We start from the raw sequence: 19773 nt of genomic DNA on the forward strand, positions 1-19773 counted from the left end.
ATGTACTGTAGAGGTCGCCCGGTATCTACAGGTTTTAACGACTTCACTGTCGGGTTTTATCTGGTTTTCCTTCCCGCGGGCCGGCCAATTAAGGCAAGCCCTCCGGTTCGCGAATGCGTCCCATACCCCATAGCGCGTATAAATGGGGGTCGTTGGGAAGAATTGCGATCGCCGGGATTCAAGGTGAGCTGGCGTAGACTCCCCTATTGGTAGCTACGTAGTAGCTACCCCTCTCCTTGTTCGTCATAAGGTGTGCGTTAGTTTAAGGCATCCTTTGCTGATTACAGACACACCCGCACCGCTCAAAGCGACTAAAAGCCCCCCTAAATTCGCGGTCCCTACAGACCCCTCCCTGTCGCATCTGGGTCGTCCTCTGCTTAGAACAGAGGACTACCTGAGCGAAACCCCCCTACCCCCCAGTGTTAGAACAATTGGTAGCACTGCTCTAGGGAGCACCGGCCAAGACCCTTTCTTCCCGCGGATTCACCAGGAGAATCTAAGGTTTCCGTGGCTCCCCTGCTCTATCTAACCCTAACCAACCTTTTTACTTAGGAACCTATTTTTTTAAATATTTATTTTAGGATACAGGCACTTTAGGCATTTAGCATAAATTAAAAAGAAAAAGTATTTTCTTTTTAAATGGCATTTGCATATTTTTTTGACCAAAAGTGGCCAATATTAAATTCTTACTTATTTAAATATGCTAAGATAGTACAAAAGTACTTTTTATAATAAATAAATATGGTATTAGATGATAATTTATAATACAAAATACCTACACGTAATTTTAAATACTGTACAATTTTTTTATTGAAGTATCGAGTCACTACGAATCGATATTATCGATACTTTTTCTTTTCTTATGGTAACACGTGCCATTCGCGTGACATTGACAATCTGAAGATTTGTCAGCCTGAGCCAGCTGATATGATAAAACTCCCAACGAGGAGCATGTAGAACAGGAAAAGGCATTTAAAACTACTAAATACATTCTTAACTTTATCTCGTAACACAAAACAAGTTTGAAATGAATTCCCTAGTGCGAAACAGTAGGTTGGCATGCCGCGCCTTTTCGACATCGCTGGTGCGGCAATGCGCTCAGCCGCCAAAGAGGAAGCCGAAGCAGTTTTTCGGGCCTATAACGTGGAAGTCGATGGCGGCGACGGCGGTGGTGGGCGGCGGGCTGACGGGGTTCATGCTGTACGTGAGGAAGGAGAAACAGGAGGCGCTGGATCGGGAACGCAAGCGGCAGCTCGGCAAGGCTAAGATAGGAGGGGATTTTGAGCTCGTGGACGCTGAGGTAGGAAGTTATTTGCTTATGAAGTGTTGTTTTCCTTTGAATGTCACATTAAACTTGTGGACAACACTTACTTTGCTTGTAATGGAACAGGTTTCACTTAACCCGACTATGAATACCTTTATAGGGGTAACCTATTCTCAGGCGTAGCTAGGATCTAAGATAAGCATATTACCAAGGGGGCAATGCCTCAAACACATACAAATAGGTATCATGGGCGTAACCAACTCGGAATCAACTTACAGGGTATCTGCTGCAAGCCAGTTAAAACAATATTCATATGAAATTCAATCACTTGACTGCTATATGAATCATTTTCATAATAATCTGGAACCTTTGGCTTATGCAATCTGATACTTTATTGTGCAATATAAAAACTGTTTTGATATTACTTTTAGGGCAAACTGGTAAAGAGCGCAGATCTACTAGGCAAATGGCTATTGATATACTTCGGGTTCACCCACTGTCCTGACATTTGCCCCGATGAGCTGGAGAAATTAGCGGAGGTTGTCAACAAACATGGTGAGTTTCACATTCTAATGTAAAATAACTAAATTGAATGAAACATTAGCATCTTTATATTACAATTGCTTTCTTTGAAAATTGGCTTTGATTTGATTGCAGTAGAAGTAATTTCATTCAATAATTGTAAAGAGAAATATTTTTTTTTATCATGCAAGTATTTATCTTTGTATGATAAAATGTAATTCAGATAAAGGCTATTCTACCAAAGTTTGGTTTATAAAACTTTTTGATGATCTATTATAATATGTGAGGGTGCATGGAAAAAGTCCTACTTTGTTGATTGCTATAAAGCCACTTTGTCAGTTTATTCATATAAAGATACAAGTAAATCTCGCCTTAATGGTAACCAACAAAGTGGGACATTTTACTAAATACACTCACATATAATTGTGTACTTTGAATGCTAGAAAAATAGTATATATACATATACCTAATTATATATTTTTTGTTTAACGATTATTTTTATATGAAATTGTATATTATAGACTCAATATTATTATGAACAATAATTTACAACAATAAATTGTCTGATAATTAGGTTAGATTAAGATCATAATATGTAATGAACTAGAAAAACTGTATAATTTAGAAACTAACCTTTTGAATGTCAACACTAAAATTTGTATCGCTTAACTTCAAACTCGGGTAAATCCATTCTGCTATAAGGCAGTGTCCCCACTTAGGCGTCGCGTGTCTCGCGGCGCGCAACGGATTTGGAAGGAAGGACGTAAAACGCGCCCCAGGCGTCGCTGGGGGCGCGTCTTACGTCCTCCTTCCTATACAAAATGTACTGAGGAGACGTTTTTTTGAATTACATTCAGGCGACGTGGCGGAGACGTCCGTTCCGCGCCGCAAGACATGCGTCTCATGAGTGTGGACACTGCCTAAGGTTGATTCTTTTCCAAATTGATTATATGTATTTTTATACATAATCAACCTTAAACCAGAATGGATTTACCAGAGTTAAAAGTGAAGTGACACATTTTTGTTGTCTGTAAATAATTTTCATGAGTATTTTTAATCAACAACTACTGTAGAGCAAAGCAATATTTTCTAATTTCTTCTGTTATGTATATATACTGTATAACAGGAAATATGATTTATTTTCAGATGCAACCCCATCTGCACCACCATTGCAGCCAGTATTCATATCAGTAGACCCTAAAAGAGATACACCAGAAATTGTGGGAAAGTAAGTATACAAGTATTACTAGTAAAGTATTGTTTACTTTTTTTAATTTAATGGTACAAAATTTCAACAAGTTTTTCTATACCTACCGTAATGTTAATGGTAGGTACTAATGTTATTTCATAGGATATTTCATACTAAGCTGCCAAAACCTTATTGTTATTAACCAGTATTTGAAATGAAAGTCATGTTCGACAATAATCCACTTGGCCATGCCTAGTGGCGATAGTCAAGTGGCTAAGTATCATTACCAAGAAATGTTGATAGAGATTTTGTTTGAGTCACGGGACTCTCAACCACCTGCCTCTCAAAAATAATTTATTCATATACCAACAGTTTATTACAGTAATTTACTGTAATAAATAAATGATTAACTTAAGACGCTAAGGGAGCGAAAATGCTAAAATGGAAAGGAGTCCCCCTTTCAATTTGGGATTGGGATTTCAGTTAAATATACTAGTGTTATTAACTAGATTTATCGAAAAAAAAATGTCCATTAAGAACAACTCAGTTGAAAGATATTGCGAAATTATCTTTAAAATCGAGGTTCCGCTCTCGACTGTTCCCTCTTTCAAAACTTAATTAAACGGAACGAAATTTGAGAATCTAAATAACAATGAAATAATCTGTGTCGGACCGTTTAGTTTTTTTGTCTAATTGTTACCGATCTTGAGTATCACACCTTTTTTTGAGCCATATTGAAAAAGGCCGTTTTTAGAAATTTTCGATTGGCTCTAGCGTCTTTTAAAATAAAAATAGCAAAAAAATCTAAACGGTCCGACACAGATAAAAATAATAATAATCTGTGTTGAAAAAATCATTGCTCTATCTTCAAAAACCAGGGAGGAAATAGTCGAGAGCGTTTGTATGGAGAATTGACCTGTATCGAATCGTCTTAAAGACATATGGAGCAGATCTGCTCCTAATAATCATACCAAAGGTTAAATCATACTACAATAATTTAATTGCTTGTTCCTTGCAGGTACTGCAAAGAGTTCTCTCCGCGGTTCCTAGGCCTGACGGGCACGGTTGAGCAAGTGCAGAAGGCGTGCAAGTCATACAGGGTGTACTTCAGCGCGGGGCCGCAGGACGTTGACAACGACTACATTGTAAGTGTCTCGAGCCTTGCAGCGCTACAATAAGGGACGATGGCTGGTCCTAGCCACAGTTGCTAGGCCTGACGGGCATGGCAGAGTAGGTACTAAAGGTGTCCAAATGGGAACACGTTCAATATGTCTGAAACACAGTAGCTAGTTTTGAGTTGTTTCCTTATGTTGGCAAAATGAACAAATATTTGATAAATATTCATTTGATTTTATACTACAGTTGGTGTGGTGAAAAATGTTTTAAACCGTAAACCGTAGGTATACCGTTATAATTATTACTTACCGTTCGCAGGTGGACCACACGATCATCATATACCTGGTGAACCCGGAGGGCGAGTTCGTGGACTACTACGGACAGAACCGCAACGCGAAGGAGATCCACGACTCCATGCTTGTTAACATACAGAAATACGAGGCGTCTAAGAAGTCCAAGTGGTTCTGAGCGAGGCCTGAGACTCGAACGTGACTTGCGTTTTAGAACATGGTAAACTGGAGTTGTATTTATAAACTGGCAACATTGTAGTGTCGCGTTTTTAGCCCCCGACTCAAAAACGACGGAGAATTGTGACATTGTAACTCCTGATCGGATGAACCGATTTAGATTTAGTTTCTTTTTTGTTTTTAAGCTGAATTAGTCAGGAGTGTTCTTAGCCATCTTTGATGGAAATCTGTCTACTCTGTTGGAAGTATCTTCAAAATTTAATCTTAAAGTGCTAACACACGGCCGCGGTGCTAACTAAGGTCATCCACATACTATCTTGTAAGTGAGAGCGTTTTTTTGTCGTACTCACTTACACGAAAAGTTTCAAGGTCGCAGTGCGGTGCGGTCGGATGTTAGCTACTTTACAAGTATTGATTTGAAAGGGATAGCACTACAATGTTGCCACTTTTTAATTTTTAAACACTTTTGCCAGACTGTACGTTACTTGATAGCGTAAATGTCACGGAAATTACATTTTTCAGTACAGATGGTGTTTTTTGACGCACTAGCGCGAGAAGTGGTTCATTACATGTCAGGTCGATACTTCGGAGGGCCAACTGTACTGAAAAACGTCGTACGATACACATGCGAAAAGGACATTCGTAACTCGTGTCGATTTAAAACGCCCCCTTCGGTGGTGTTTTAATTTTTCGCCCCTCGTTTCGAAGTTCCCTTTTTACGCACTTGTATCGTAATGTACTATTTAGTTTGGAGAAAGTGAATAGCGCCCCCAAACGGTTATTTACTTGAACCAAAAATTGCATCCACTTTCCGTGACGTTTACCGCTATCAACGTATTCTAAAACGTGAAAAAGTCGTGGTTTTTAACGGGTCATTGAACAAGGTATTTTCTGTTCTCGAAAGTTGAAGAATATTTCTCTGTTCATTGGGCCGATCAAGGCTCGGAACCGGTTTATTTTTTATTTCGATTTTACTCCGAATTTTTTAAAGAACACGAACGTTATGAGAACGTTATTTTAACCGAAACCGAACCGGTTTATTCGACGAGCGGCGAGACGCACCTAAATACCTACGTTCACGCAGCGAGTTTTGTTTGGTTAGAACAGTATTACCTGTCATGCTGCGGAATAAACCGGTTTATTTTGTTCTAAACCGGTTAATCGAACGAAACCTTTATGAAAGAGTTCTCCTAAAGACCGGTTACAAAAATAGTGGTTTTTCGAGCGAAAACGAAATTTAAAGGTTGTCCGCGAGTACATGATAACGGTTTGAAAATTTAACCGGTATCCGAGCCCTGGGTGGCTAGCCGAATGGCACAATCGCTCACGAAACGAAGCGCTAGTAGATATCTATCGCGCTTGCGTATTGGCGCGACAGAGCCAGCGGCGTATCGCTTTCGTTTGGCGTCGGAGAAATGCCATTCGGCTACGGGGCCTGGGGCCTGTTATAAAATGTTATATAACATCCCGCAATAATGTCAACTTGAGAGTATTTTGGACTAAGAGCCCAGAGCGCCAGAACTTCCTCATTTTCTCAAGGATGAAACTTTGGGATAATGTAGAGTTTGTATCGACGTTTATTGTCTGTATATTACCAGGGGCGGCTCACTCCGCGATCCTTTCACCGCGCTACAGGTACATGCCGGCGGCCGCGAGTTCGCGGCCCATTCACTGGCGACGACCTTCGCGCGGCGCAATAGAATTTAATGTCGTTTGCACACGTGCGGTCCGTTTGTTAATGTAGGTAAGAATTTAGAATGGCGGCGTTTTGTGAACATCAAAGGAGTGAGCCTTCTGTACTTGTACTATTATATATTCTGTGATATTACCTAATTCGGATGCTATCTACTTAACTATCCTTAAATTCTCACGGCTGATTTTTATATATAAACAACAACATACAATCACGAACATAAAGGGGTAGGCAGAGCACATGAAACTACTAAAGTTTCAGGGCCACTCTTGGCAAATAAGGGGTTAAAAGAAAACAAAACTATGGCATTGCAGTGACAGGTTGCCTGCCTCTCGCCTACACCACAATTTAACCCATATCCCATAGTCGCCTTCTACGATACCCACGGGAAGAAAGGGGGTGGTGAAATTCTTAACCCGTCACCACACAGGCCATTTTTATATATGTGTTAGAAAATACTGTTAGGAATTGATAATCATCATTTACTAACCATTTGCGCCGGCCGTAGCTTGAGAAATTAGGGTAAGTTAGAGAGATTCTCAAGCGTCCAGTAAAAATTACGACAGGCGGCAATAGTCAGCAATGATGATTATCAAGTCCTTAGTCTTTTCTAATACATATATAAAAATGAGCGTTGAGAATTTAAGGAAAGTTAGTATTTAAAAAAAAAACCTCATAGCAAAGGCCGACGGGCCGAACTAGGTAATATGCAGATATTAAATGTCGATACGGACTCTACATTATCTCAAAGTTTCATCCTTGAAAAAATGAGGAAAGTCTGGCGGTTCTGGGGGGTTACCATGACTTACTAAAGACGTTCAGTTTAGGTTGAGAGAAAGGAACACAGCTATAGCAGTTACATAGCTCCGTCCCTCTCTCTCAACCTAAACTGAACGGCTTTAGCACGTCATGGTAACCCCCCTGGGCTCTTAGTCCATTTGTGTCAATATAAATATATAATTGTAGATATTATTGTTATGAAGAATAAATATGGAATAAACTGAAGTCTTTCATAACTTTGTGGAACAGTGAGACCTGTGTATGACGCAGCCGTACAAAGTTTTCAATTAGATTAGACGTGCCTATAGTTTCGAAGTATTTTTGTTTAAGTGAAATAAATTAATTTGTTACTAAATTCTGTTTTCTTTGTATACCCCTAGTTTTATCTAAGATCTTATTACGAATGGGGCGTTCAATTATTTTGCGGTAGGTACCTAGACATAAAACACATAGACAAAGCGATTTTCATTTTTTTTTTCATATTAACCCTTTTCCAGGCAAAGTATCTATGCGATTTACATTCTAACATTGCAATTCAGTAATTAGCCTAAGGCCTGATTTAGACGGCGTGCGAACTCGCATGCGATTTTAGTTACATTGCGGGCTGTTGAGGTTACATATAATTTTGAACAGCCATCTAATACCGCAATGTAATGAAACTCGTATCGTCTAAATGGGCCCTTAAAATCTATCGCCAAAACATCACTATTTAGGATAAACGTTGGATTTTGTATAAAACTTTCTAAATTGGTGTGGCCTGGGAAAGGATTGAATGAATCTTTTGTCTTAAATTTGACAAATTTTAGACGTATACCTTCGTAAAATGTATAAATCAGGTCTTATTTTAGCAGTAATCCATACGGGAAAGTGTGTTTGTCCGTCTTTCACGGAAAAACGGAGCGACGAATTGACGTGATTTTTAAGTGGGGATAGTTGAAGGGATAGAGATTGACATAGGCTACTTTTTGTCTCTTTCTAACCCCCCACTTCCGTAAAAAGAGGGGGGGGGGTTTGTATGAAGCATTCCGCAATTTTAGAGTTTAACGAGGGAAGCCAATACTGAATAAAACAACACATGCACACCAAAATCGTATAATAAATTAAAAGTCGTGTATCTTGGGCTGCAGCACTCCCTCGTACGCGTCCACCATCAGCAGCTCCGTCTTTATTTCCCCGTCTTCCTGCAGCACCAGTTCCCCCGTCACTTCTAGAGGCACCTGCTCCCCGATATCCTTCTCCAAGGTATCTTGCTCGATGTGCTGGATTATGATCACTTTACCCACTTTACCCACCTTATCTCGCCTCTCTTCGCGCTTGGGCTTTTTCGTCTCGTGGGTCTTTAGGTGTTTTACGAGGTGGGATTTAGTCGGGTATTTTAGGGGGCACATTGCACATTCGTAGGGACGCTCGCCTGGGGAAAAAAATATATTTTATTAAAGACATGTGTGTTCGAATAACCTAACCACAAAATTAAAATGTTGAAAATCCGAATAACCTAACCACAAAATTAAAATGTTGAAAATCCCCCGACCGCGACATAGTGGACCGATTTTTATGAAACATGGCTAAGAACACTCCCGTCTAACTCAGCTTTCAAACAAAAAAAAACTAAAACCGCAAGTTGAGCCTAAAGTAAGTATCGATACTGAATAGGAATGAAATCGATTGGCATCATAAAAACAACATGTGGAAGAAAATTTTTTTCATACAAATTGTATGGGAAAAGTTTTCGCGATTTCTGACTTTTCTAGCCGGATTTTTTTTTTGGTCCTATACAAGCTTTTGATCCTTGTTAGGAATGGGATCGATTAGCGTCAAAAAAAAAAGTTTGTCAAAAATGCCCTTTTTCTCGCACCCATGCACATGCACATGTTTTTTCCAAAATCTGTAAATGCCATTTTTCATCAATTTGAAATCGATAGATGGTCCCCTTAGACCATTTTCACATAGGATTACGGCATCTCATAGCTGCGCTTACTGACCCGCTATCAAAATACACCGTGTGTGTGTACCTGTGTGCACACGCGTGTGCTCGCGCAGGCGCGCCGCGCTGACGAACGTCTTGGGGCAGGCGGAGCACGCGAACGGGCGCTCGCCGGCGTGCAGCCGCAGGTGCGCGCGCACGTCCAGGCGGGCGAACCTGCACGCAATCTCGTTATAAGCATGAACCATATAACACGGGATAGACAAAGCCCATACAAAAAAGCGTACCCCTGAAATGTATGGGCATTTTAGGCTTAAAACTAGATGGCGCTGTTTCGCAGCCTGGAAGTGGCCAAAATCATATTTTCCTCACATACTTTTGCGTGTTTTTTTTTTATAACAACAAATTAAAAGGACATGCTTCTTTATTTCAATATCATGATATCACGTCAATACACATTTTGAAAAAAAAAGAAAAAAAATGTAGGCATCATTAGTGTAGTTATGCTAGTATTTAATAGGTGGCGCTATAAAATCGAGGTACGATTCTTAGTATGATGATTGTAAATCCTATATAAATTATCCTTTGTTAAATGTAAACGGAATCAATACTATAATATTATTCTCTAAAGTAGGGTTTCTAGAACTGAACGCTAAGGACCACTAAAAGGCTAATGACGGACGTTATCAAAGAATTTCCTAATCAATTTAATTTTATGTTCGCTCTCTTACCAGTCGACACGACGACAGTATGGATACTGACCTCTTCCCGCACAGTTCGCAGCTATATGGTTTTTCACCGGTGTGTGTTCGAATGTGAGTCTTTAGCGAAGAGCCTGAAGTGAAGCGCCGCGAACACAAAGAACACGAATACGGTCGCTCACCTGCAATGAAGCGGTACTTTATAGAATATGATGTAGATATGTGTAATAAGGAAAATAATAATAAACACCTACATTTCAAATCTTACAGATATACCATTCAATGAAATTTTGGTAGAAAAGGAAAATTATAATTTAACTAACAATTTTATCCGATTAAAGAGCACTATTTTAATAGAAAAATATCCTCTTGCCGTCCACCATACAAAGTTTTTGGTAGGAAATTTTGATACGAGTTGGCTATTTAAAATTGAGTCGAGTTACATTTCCTATTTTTTTTTTCTATTCAAAAGAAATGTTACATATTTTATTTCGTACCAATACAGAGGCAAGATCCACAACGCAGGCTTTGTCAATACTGTCCAAAATTAAATATACAAGTATTAGCTTTATTTAAATGAAAGTTAAAATTCCATGTCAATGTGTATATTGAGCGGCAAGAGGTTCAACAATGTGGTGCCTTACCAGTATGTGTCCGCATGTGCAGCGTAAGGTTGGAGTTCTGTATGAAAGTCTTCCCGCACACGGAGCACACGTAAGGTTTCTCTCCCGTGTGCGTGCGCAGGTGAGTGCGGAGTGTTGAGTCGTGTCGGAACCTGCACAATGTTATAACAATTTAATTTGGTGCTCCAATTCAAAATAATAACAAAAATAGAATAAATGCGTGGATGAAATGGCGACAGGTCTCAGGGACAACATGCGATCGACGGATGCCCCTTAAACTTAAGGGGAAAATCTATAAGACGATTGTGAGGCCTGTTGTTGTTGTTGTTGTTGATGGATCTGAATGCTGGGCGACAAAGGTGGAGGATGAAAGGAGAGTGCACGTAGCGGAAATGAGAATGTTGAGATGGATGTGTGGAGTGACCAGAATGGATCGGATCAGGAATGAGTATATTAGGGGAAGTTTGAAAGTTGCGCCTATAACGGAAAAGATGAGGAGTGGCAGGTTGGCGTGGTACGGTCATGTAATGAGGAGGGATGAGTGTCATATAGGCAAAAGAATGTTGGAGATGAATGTTGATGGATGGAGAGGGAGGGGTAAACCCAAACAACGATGGATGGATTGTGTGAAAGAGGACATGAGAAAGAAAGATGTGAGTGTTGAATGACGAAAGATAGGGGAGAATGGAAGAGGAGGACATTAACGTGGGATAAGGGTAGGCAAGCGTGGTGCTACGATTATGCACATACAAGGCCAAAATAGAAAAAAAATGTTGCAAGTGTAAAAATAAAAAAAGTTAGGCGCGTTACTAAAATATAAATTAGTTCCTGCCAAAAATGTTGGATCAGAATATTACGTCTGGGTACAGCACACGGGACATGCGCAGTAGGGTGGAGCGAATTTAAAAATTTTGGAAATATGCAATTGAATACCACTCAAAGAATGCCTAATTTTATGTAGATTATGAGAAAAATAATAAAAAAATCTAGGTATATACTTTTGGCCCTCTACCATTAATTTAATAAAAAAATATTATTATTTTTTTGCAAAATATATTTTTTTAATTTTACATATTTTTTTACATTTATATATTAAATACCACCTTTGGTATCAGAAATGATTTTAATTTCAGTTTTTTTTTACGTTAAAACATTTTTTTTCTGAGACCAAAATTTACTGTAAACTTGGAATTTTCCAAAAAATCCTATTTATATATAACTCGTGCTTAAAAAAATATTCTAAGCATGTGACAGAAAAGCTATCAATCGAAATAAACTCATAGCACATTGAACAACATATCAGTCCAACCAACATTTTTGGTTATAACGCTTCAAAGTATGCTTAAATTGCCCAATTAACGCCTAAAATGTCACTTTTGGTCATCATGTAAAAGTAGGAAAAATCAAGAAAAACGCAATCATTTTATTTATATCTAAAGATGTCCTTTCATATAAAAGACAACCCAAAAAATATATTGTACTTGTTACTTCGTTTATCGTATTTCGCATGATAACGTGATTATTGAGTTAAAAATGAAATATTGAAGTATCATTATTTAATATTATTTAATAAATTTAAACATTATTATGGTTGACATCAGACATATTTAATTTATTTGTTAATTTTACCTTATTTTTTTTGCTTTTACGGCTGGTAGAGGGCTAAACGTAGTTACCTAATTTTAAATTTGATACCAGAAATATAATCTACAATTTTTTCCACAACTTTCGATACCTATTCCGTTATGAATTTCTAATTTTTAATTTTCTCCATACAAGCACGCTCCACCCTAATGCGCAGGGAAACTCCCCCTTGTGACGCGCTATATGACACGTGACACTACATGTAACACTCACTGGCGGTCGCAGAAGTGGCAGGCGTGCGGCTTGAGGTCAGAGTGCACGAGCGCGTGCGAGGCGAGCAGCCGCGCGGAGGGGAAACGCTTCTCGCACACGGGGCACGCGCAAGGCAACTCCCCCGTGTGACGCGCTATATGCGCCGTCAGGAGACTGCCGTCCGTGAATCTAAAAGTAAAAAATCATAAACACATAAATATCGATGCAGAGGACCTAACGTGAAGGAGACTATCATACCACTTTGCAAGTGTCAAGAGCATTGATATTAAAACCAAACCAAAATCATAAAAAAATGGCATTCTGTTTAGTCCGTCAGTTAGATCGTCCAAAAATACTGAACACATATTTTTCGCTTTTTCTAATTAATGAAAAAATACAAAGATATAGAGCATCAAAGTTCCGGGCTGGGGGTTTGTGACGTCACTTCTTATAAATTATACCTAGGCGTGACGTCACGCGAAACTTCAACGCATTGTACCGTCGTCATTTTTCGTTTACGAGAAAAAATAAAAAATACGTGTCCAATATTCTTTGATAATCTAATTGACTAATTCGTTTTTTTAGTCGTCTCGCCTATTGTTTGGATATGTCTGAGCAAAATTAACACTTGAATGACAACTGATAATACATGATTAATTTCTTTTTTTAATTTTTTGCATGCGTCAAAGCGTGTCGCTCGGCTTGCCGCAGTCTGCAGCACGCGACACGGGCCTCACCGCTTGTCGCACAGGTGGCAGGCGTAGTCACGCGGCGGCGGCTGGCCGGAGTGCACCCTGCGTGTCGCTCAGCCCGCCACGGTGTCTGTGGCACGCGACACGGGACTCACCGCTTGTCGCACAGGTGGCAGGCGTGGTCATGCGGCGGGGGCTGGCCGGAGTGCACCCTGCGTGTCGCTCAGCCCGCCACGGTGTCTGTGGCACGCGACACGGGACTCACCGCTTGTCGCACAGGTGGCAGACGTGGTCGCGCGGCGGCGGCTGGCCGGAGTACACCCTGCGTGTCGCTCAGCCCGCCACGGTGTCTGTGGCACGCGACACGGGCCTCACCGCTTGTCACACAGGTAGCAGGTGTAGTCACGCGGCGGCGGCTGCGTGTCGCTCAGCCCGCCACGGTGTCTGTGGCACGCGACACGGGACTCACCGCTTGTCGCACAGGTGGCAGGGCGGCCGGAGTGTACCCTGCGTCGCGCGGCGGGGTGGCACGCTGGCGGTGGCAGGCGTGGTCACCGGCTGCGTGCACCCTGCGCTCAGCCCGCCACGGTGTCTGTGGCACGCGACACGGGACTCACCGCTTGTCGCACAGGTGGCAGGTGGTCAGACGGGGGCTGGCCGGAGTCGCGCGGCGCCACGGTCCCTGTGGCTGGCCGGAGCTGCACCCGCGCGGCGGGGGCTGCGTGTCGCTCAGCTCGCCACGGTGTCTGTGGCACGCGACACGGGACTCACCGCTTGTCGCACAGGTGGCAGACGTGGTCGCGCGGCGGGGGCTGGCCGGAGTGCACCCTGCGTGTCGCTCAGCCCGCCACGGTCTCTGTGGCACGCGACACGGGACTCACCGCTTGTCGCACAGGTGGCAGGCGTGGTCGCGCGGCGGGGGCTGGCCGGAGTGCACCCTGGCGTGGCGCCGCAGCGCGTGGGGCTCCGCGAAGCCCTTGCCGCAGCGCTCGCAGCAGTGCCGCTTGCCGAGCATGTGGCGGCGGACGTGGCGGCGGAACACCGTGCGGTCTGCGCACACGCAAAAAGTAATAGTCTGAATGAAAAAATATAAAAATATTCACAAACGCTTTATAAACTTTTAAACTTAGCACATTATTGTCGCGAGAGTAGGTATGTCGCTGCGAGAAATAGACTACCCGTCCTTATGTCATTAATACAGCTAGAATAATGTCATCTATCTCGCGGCAATCATGTGCTAGGCCTACTGAATGAGCTAATAATAGCTTGTCTTCATCTTATTTTTTAATATCTTATACTTTTAAACGAGCAATTCTTGTATATTTATTTATTTATTTATTTATTTATTTATATATATATATTTATTTACACTGACGATCTCGGAAACCGCTCTAACGATTTCGCAGAAATTTGTTATGTGGGGGTTTTGGGGGTGAAAAATCGGTCTAACTTATCCTTAGGTCCCGGAAAACGCGAATTTTCGAGTTTTCATGCGTTTTCTTCGCGCGCCATCTCGTGTGCAGTAGTTGTACTGTTAAGACAGAATTCTTTCGGTCGATGTAAGTACTATTTATTGCAAACACTAGATGGCGACACAGGTCAAGGCTAAAACGAATAGAAAATACACTAATTGAGTTTTTGTGGCGAAATGCGCGCCATCTCGTGTGGAGTAGTTGTGTTGTTAAGGCTGAGAATTCTTTCGCTCGATGTAGGTACTATTCATTTTTGAACTAGATGGCGACACATGTCAAGGATACGAAACAGAACCGAGCGAAGCTCGGTTGCCCAGATATTATATTTTTATACTACGTCGGTGACAAACAAGGATATGGTCCGCCTGATGGAAAGCGGTCACCATCACATATGGCCGCCTGCAACTCAAACAGTGTCACATGCGCGTTGCCACCCCATTAGAAACTTGTACATTCCCTTTTGCTGTGTTAAAGTACATAGCAAAAAGGAGTGTACAAGTTCCAAGGAGGGTTCGGGTTGCCGACGACTCAAAGGACAATAGACGGAACAAGTTAGTTCCGCAAGTCCTCCCGTCATCAGCACACCGCACCCTCGTTGAGCTCTGGCAGCCTTACTCACCGGCAGGAACACAACACTATGAGTAGGGTCTAGTGCTATTTGGCTGCGGTCTATATATATGCGGTATTTAATAAAATAAGGAACTTACTGTTGTACTCCTTCCCACACTCACTGTTAGGGCAGGTCCACACGGGCCCCTTGAGGTGCACGGCGGCGTGCAGCCGCAGGTCGTGCGCGCACGTGAACGCCTCCTTGCACTGCCCGCACGCGTTGCTTGGTACCTCCTTCTCGTGCTGTTTCGTGTGGTTCCGGAGCGCTTTTATAGTTTTGAATTTCTGTAGAATACACATACAGATGTGTACGATGTTTAACATACTTAATCTCGATGTAGGATAGGGCAGGGGGCATATATTTACCATCATAGTTTAGACTTTATCTGACAGAATTCAAATTTGACTAATTTCTTCTCGAGGCTGAGGCGTAGGGTTAGAGCCGGCGTAGCTTTATTTGACGTTCATATGCGCATTGTAATATGCCTACTTAACATATTTTTTGATTTGTTTTTTTTTTTGTTTAAGTAGTAATAACACTACTATATATAAATTATAAACTGAAATAGATACCATACACTAAAGAAAAAGCGATCAAGCCCACTGGTGGCGAAGCCGGGAATCGAACCCGGGTCTCCAGCTAACGCGGCTGATGTGATAAACCGCTACACAGTGATCGAAACAGGCGGTCGAGTATAGTTAAAATAAAATATTTTATACCACGCACGCAACAAAGCATCAGATAATTATAAGAAAAACATGGACAGAAGTTCGATGTAGGGAACAAATCAAATTATTTTATGAAATATTTTTTGATTTGTTTTTTTAAGTAGTAACACTACTATATATAAATTATAAACTGAAATAGATACCATACACTAAAGAAAAAGCGATCAAGCCCACTGGTGACTGCCCTACACTGACTGGTGACTGGTGACTGGTGAAGCCCACTGATTTCATAAAATAATTTGATTTGTTCCCTACATCGATAGATGGCAGCACCATCTCTCTCGCTATATCGTAATCCTGCAAAAGGATTCATATAGGAGGTGCAAGCACTAATTGCTCGCCCTTAGAGTTGGTCAAAGGCGCCTAGCCTTCAGAGATAACATACACTAGAGAAATTTCGACGGGTACCTCGGCGGTCGGGGTGGGTGTAGCGGTCGAACACGTCAGCCGTGTTAGCTGGAGACCCGGGTTCGATTCCCGGCTTCACCACCAGTGGGCTTGATCGCTTTTTCTTTAGTGTATGGTATCTATTTCAGTTTATAATGGACAGAAGTTATTTTTAAATCTGATTTCTATTTAATAAGTCAGGTAGAAATATATAAAGTAGGTAACTGAGTTGACCGTGACGTCACTCAATTCGATTTCATATAAAGTCCATATTAGCAAGTTGTTCAAATTCGTTTTGACAGTTCTTAAAAAGAAGCTGATTTGACTAGGAGGCAAGTAGCCTATTTACATTTCCTTTTCATAAAACCGCTTTGAAAGGTTATTTATAAAAAAAGTAAACATGATGATGGTTGAGATGGTAGGCGAGAGGCTGGCAACCAGTCACTGCAATGCCACAGTTTCGTTTTCTTTCAACCCCTTATTTGCCAAGAGTGGCACTGAAGCTTTAGTAGTTTCATGTGCTCGGCCTACCCCTTTATGGGATACAGGCGTGACTGTATGTATGTAAAGATGATACAACCTAATCTCGTCCTTATAGTACCTAAGCGACAATAGGACGTTTTTTTTCTGGAGATGCGTTACCTTATTACATGAAGTGCAGTAATAATTCCGATTTTTACTCTCTGATGCTAATTTTCTTTGGTATGTCTTATCTCCTGAAAAACAAATAAAAGAGTTTAAAGCAAATTAAAAATATATAATAGGTCCATAATTATTACAGCACTTTTGACATTTACCTGCCTTTGTGATCTCCAAGATGTCCCTAAAACATATGTTTGATAAGTTAATATAAATAATCCTCTTGATGTTGTCACAATTTTGTAATAAAACGGTGAATGTTTCACACAAAATAAGGCATTTCTATTAAGTAAATATATAATAGAATAGAAATTGTTTATTCATGGTAAACATTACAAATAGGTAGAAAAGTTGTGGGATGAGCGGTTGATTTGCAGACAGATTACAATACATTTACACATTTAATTATTTATAACATAATATAAAATTATTGTTTATCACGAAATGGTCAGTATAATGTAACTTACTTGCTGTCCATATCTTGCCTCCATTCCTCATCATCATTGATCAAGTCCTCTTCTAAATACTCGTACTGCATGTCTGTAACTATAATTAATCATAATTATACATAATTACACATAATAAAACAAATAAAAAAAATTAAACATAATAAAACAAATAAAAAATATTGCAGAAACTACAGTACTTAAACAGGTGGTGCTGTTTCCCAAGGCTGTCAGTTTAACCCCAGGGGTTATTACTAGGACAAATATACTTACGATGAAATTGAGTTGCTTTTGTTTTGATTTGTTCGATTTTCAAACAAAAAAAATTCAGCCTTGTTTTATAGTGCCATTGATTCAAAAATTTTGTGTATGGTGAGTCGCTAGGGGTTATATTAATATTAATAATATTATGTATGTAATTTGAAGATAAAGGGCCGGTTGCACTAAACCGTCTGGCACCACTAAAGCACTCGTTAAATATTATTGTATGAGAGGTTCTATAGAAATCTGCTGAGTGACGATGATGTGTCTGTCAAACCGGCCCTTTGTGTGCTGATTCCCGTTTTCAGTAACTACATCCCACCTGTGGGCCGGGGATTAGACGTGTGACCACGATCACACCTGATGGTAAGTGATGATGCGGTCTACGGTGGAGCATGCTTACCTATGAGATACCTATTTACTCTTAACCTAACAATGCTATACTTTTAAACCTTCTACCCACTTGACAACTTACTTTCATCTTCCTCTTCTTTGATTTCAGCTTTGCTTACAATTAAACTGGTCTTTTGCGATGATTCCCTGAAAGTAAAATTAATAGGACTCAGTCAATCTGTCTAAGAATGTCCTATAATATTTAATTAATTATTTAATGTGAATATAATTTGCTGCAGCAATTATAGATAAGGTAAACCAAAGCATTTACTAACAGTAAACATTCTATAAAATAATACCACTTTGTAATAGAAAATATAGTAAAATTTACCCTTTTCTAATATTTGTTTCTTCTTTTATTCCACTTGCCGCAGTTAACAAGGATTTTATAAAATTATTGGCTTTGATGCACTTAGCCCGGAACTCATAGCAGTGCTCAATCTCGGCTTTACACGACCGGCAGGCTTGCGAGGGGAAGTCATCTTGAGATACCTATTTTGACGTGACAATAACTCATTATTATATTCTTCAATGTGTCTTTAGCAAACATTTGAAATCATAATTCACAAAAGCATTGTACCTATATTACAAAACAAAACGTTTAATTTCGACTCAATAGTTTAAAGAAAGATTTAAATATAAAAAATCTACTTACATCTATAGACGTTAGGGTAGTGTACATTTCAGCTAGGCCCCAGCCCTCCAGGGGCAATAAAGACTCCATTGCTATATTGTCGGTCGACAGACACACTCGGCATATTTTATTTATATTTTGTGAGCTGAATTCTTCTTTAATCATCTTGCAATCGTCGGATACAACCTCCACAACCACAGCGCTCATGTTTATTACGGAATTTTAGTCTAAATTATCATTATGGAATTTATTATCAATATAAATACGTTGTAACAATTTGAAACTATGCATTGGATCAGTTAAATTAATAGATTACATTATTTTGGAAACGAAAAATCAGCAAAAACTGGAAGCAAAATACAAGCTTCTCAGCTACTTTGCAAAGTGAAATGTCAAAAGGCACAACTGTCAATGTCACGCTTTTTTTTCGTTGTCCATCTAAACAGGCTCTAAGCCATACTGCCTAGTCATCCATTTTGGGTTTGGAATAGCAAAAGTGTAAGAAGAAAATTCTATAGTTAATATTTTTTGCAGAGTTGACCGATTTGCATCCGGTGAACCACACATAATTTGTTTTCCAACAAAGTCTACAGTCTGGCAAAAATAGAGTAGCAATATCTATCGTAGTTTCGTCCCTTTCATACGGTTACGATACTACGATGTTCTACTCTTTTTTCCAGGCGTAGAAGTAGATGTAGTGTAGGGACGCCTGGCCGGAAACAGGTCGATGACATGAAGCGTTCATTCAGCCCATTAGGACAAAAATAATTGCTACGCAGCAATGCAAACCGGAGTCGCCCGATCGGGCCAGTGTCCGTCCCCTGTCGAGGACGAGGCATGACTTGGTCAAACTCCATCGCCTCATATACCTATAGGCTCATTCATTGAGACTGCGCTCCGGCGCGGCCCGACTCCAGCAAAATTAAACACTATGGACTAAGGATTGATCACACACCAAATTAGAACTTCACGCCTTTTGTCAATGACCACTTTTTTTAATATAAAGACGGCCAAGCAAATAAAAAAATATATTAATCACTAAAAAGGCGCAAAATTCTATTTTTCTATTTGAACCTTTGCCCCTACATTTTTCATAAAAATTGGTGGTAAGTAAGTATATATTATTTACCTCTTTAGTTACCTTTATTAGCGGATCCCAGGCTCCCATGAGAGCCGTGGCAAATGCCGGGATAACGCAAGGAGGATGATGAGTTACCTTTATAAGTACCTTACCTAAGGGAATGTTGTGCCATCTAGGCCCACCCACCCACCTACTCTACTCTACATAAATGTATGTAACTTTTATTTTCGTATAAATGCATGTCGCGCATGCATGTCACGTAAGCTACCTTTAGTATAACAGCTGTTCGATTTGCATAAAACCAGTAAGAGTCAG

General features: G+C 40.5%; 2 protein-coding genes across 2 annotated transcripts; one reads left to right on the top strand and one right to left on the bottom strand.

Annotated features, from left to right (window-relative positions):
* The first annotated feature begins 892 nt into the window (after positions 1-892).
* LOC125228536 (protein SCO1 homolog, mitochondrial) lies at positions 893-5620 on the top strand. Its single transcript, XM_048133139.1, has 5 exons — positions 893-1300; positions 1696-1819; positions 2933-3014; positions 3994-4120; positions 4410-5620. The coding sequence occupies exons 1-5, from the start codon at positions 1028-1030 to the stop codon at positions 4557-4559; spliced, it is 756 nt and encodes a 251-aa protein (XP_047989096.1). The 5' UTR covers positions 893-1027; the 3' UTR covers positions 4560-5620.
* Positions 5621-8113: 2493 nt separating this feature from the next.
* Positions 8114-18765, bottom strand: LOC125228529 (gastrula zinc finger protein XlCGF57.1-like). Its single transcript, XM_048133128.1, has 13 exons — positions 18399-18765; positions 18075-18235; positions 17826-17890; positions 17111-17189; positions 16802-16827; positions 16647-16720; positions 14987-15173; positions 13689-13857; positions 12137-12304; positions 10301-10431; positions 9718-9838; positions 9044-9171; positions 8114-8442 (listed from the first exon to the last, which is right to left on the bottom strand). Exons 1-13 carry the CDS (start codon positions 18582-18584, stop codon positions 8132-8134), a joined length of 1806 nt encoding a protein of 601 aa, XP_047989085.1. The 5' UTR covers positions 18585-18765; the 3' UTR covers positions 8114-8131.
* Positions 18766-19773: the final 1008 nt, after the last annotated feature.

This window comes from Leguminivora glycinivorella, chromosome 1 (assembly GCF_023078275.1).
Source record: "Leguminivora glycinivorella isolate SPB_JAAS2020 chromosome 1, LegGlyc_1.1, whole genome shotgun sequence".
NCBI classification, from domain to species: domain Eukaryota; kingdom Metazoa; phylum Arthropoda; class Insecta; order Lepidoptera; family Tortricidae; genus Leguminivora; species Leguminivora glycinivorella.

What these genes read in the sequence shown, in the direction of transcription:
- LOC125228536 (XM_048133139.1), top strand. Translation starts at nt 1,028, where the DNA reads ATGAATTCCCTAGTGCGAAACAGTAGGTTGGCATGCCGCGCCTTTTCG. An exon ending in ACACCAGAAATTGTGGGAAA is followed by an intron (nt 3,015 to 3,993) that starts GTAAGTATACAA and finishes TGTTCCTTGCAG; the next exon opens with GTACTGCAAAGAGTTCTCTC. An exon ending in ACGTTGACAACGACTACATT is followed by an intron (nt 4,121 to 4,409) that starts GTAAGTGTCTCG and finishes TACCGTTCGCAG; the next exon opens with GTGGACCACACGATCATCAT.
- LOC125228529 (XM_048133128.1), bottom strand. Translation starts at nt 18,584, where the DNA reads ATGAGCGCTGTGGTTGTGGAGGTTGTATCCGACGATTGCAAGATGATT. An exon ending in AGGCAAGATATGGACAGCAA is followed by an intron (nt 16,828 to 17,110) that starts GTAAGTTACATT and finishes CATATGTTTTAG; the next exon opens with GGACATCTTGGAGATCACAA. An exon ending in TGCCACCTGTGCGACAAGCG is followed by an intron (nt 12,305 to 13,688) that starts GTGAGTCCCGTG and finishes TTTTACTTTTAG; the next exon opens with ATTCACGGACGGCAGTCTCC.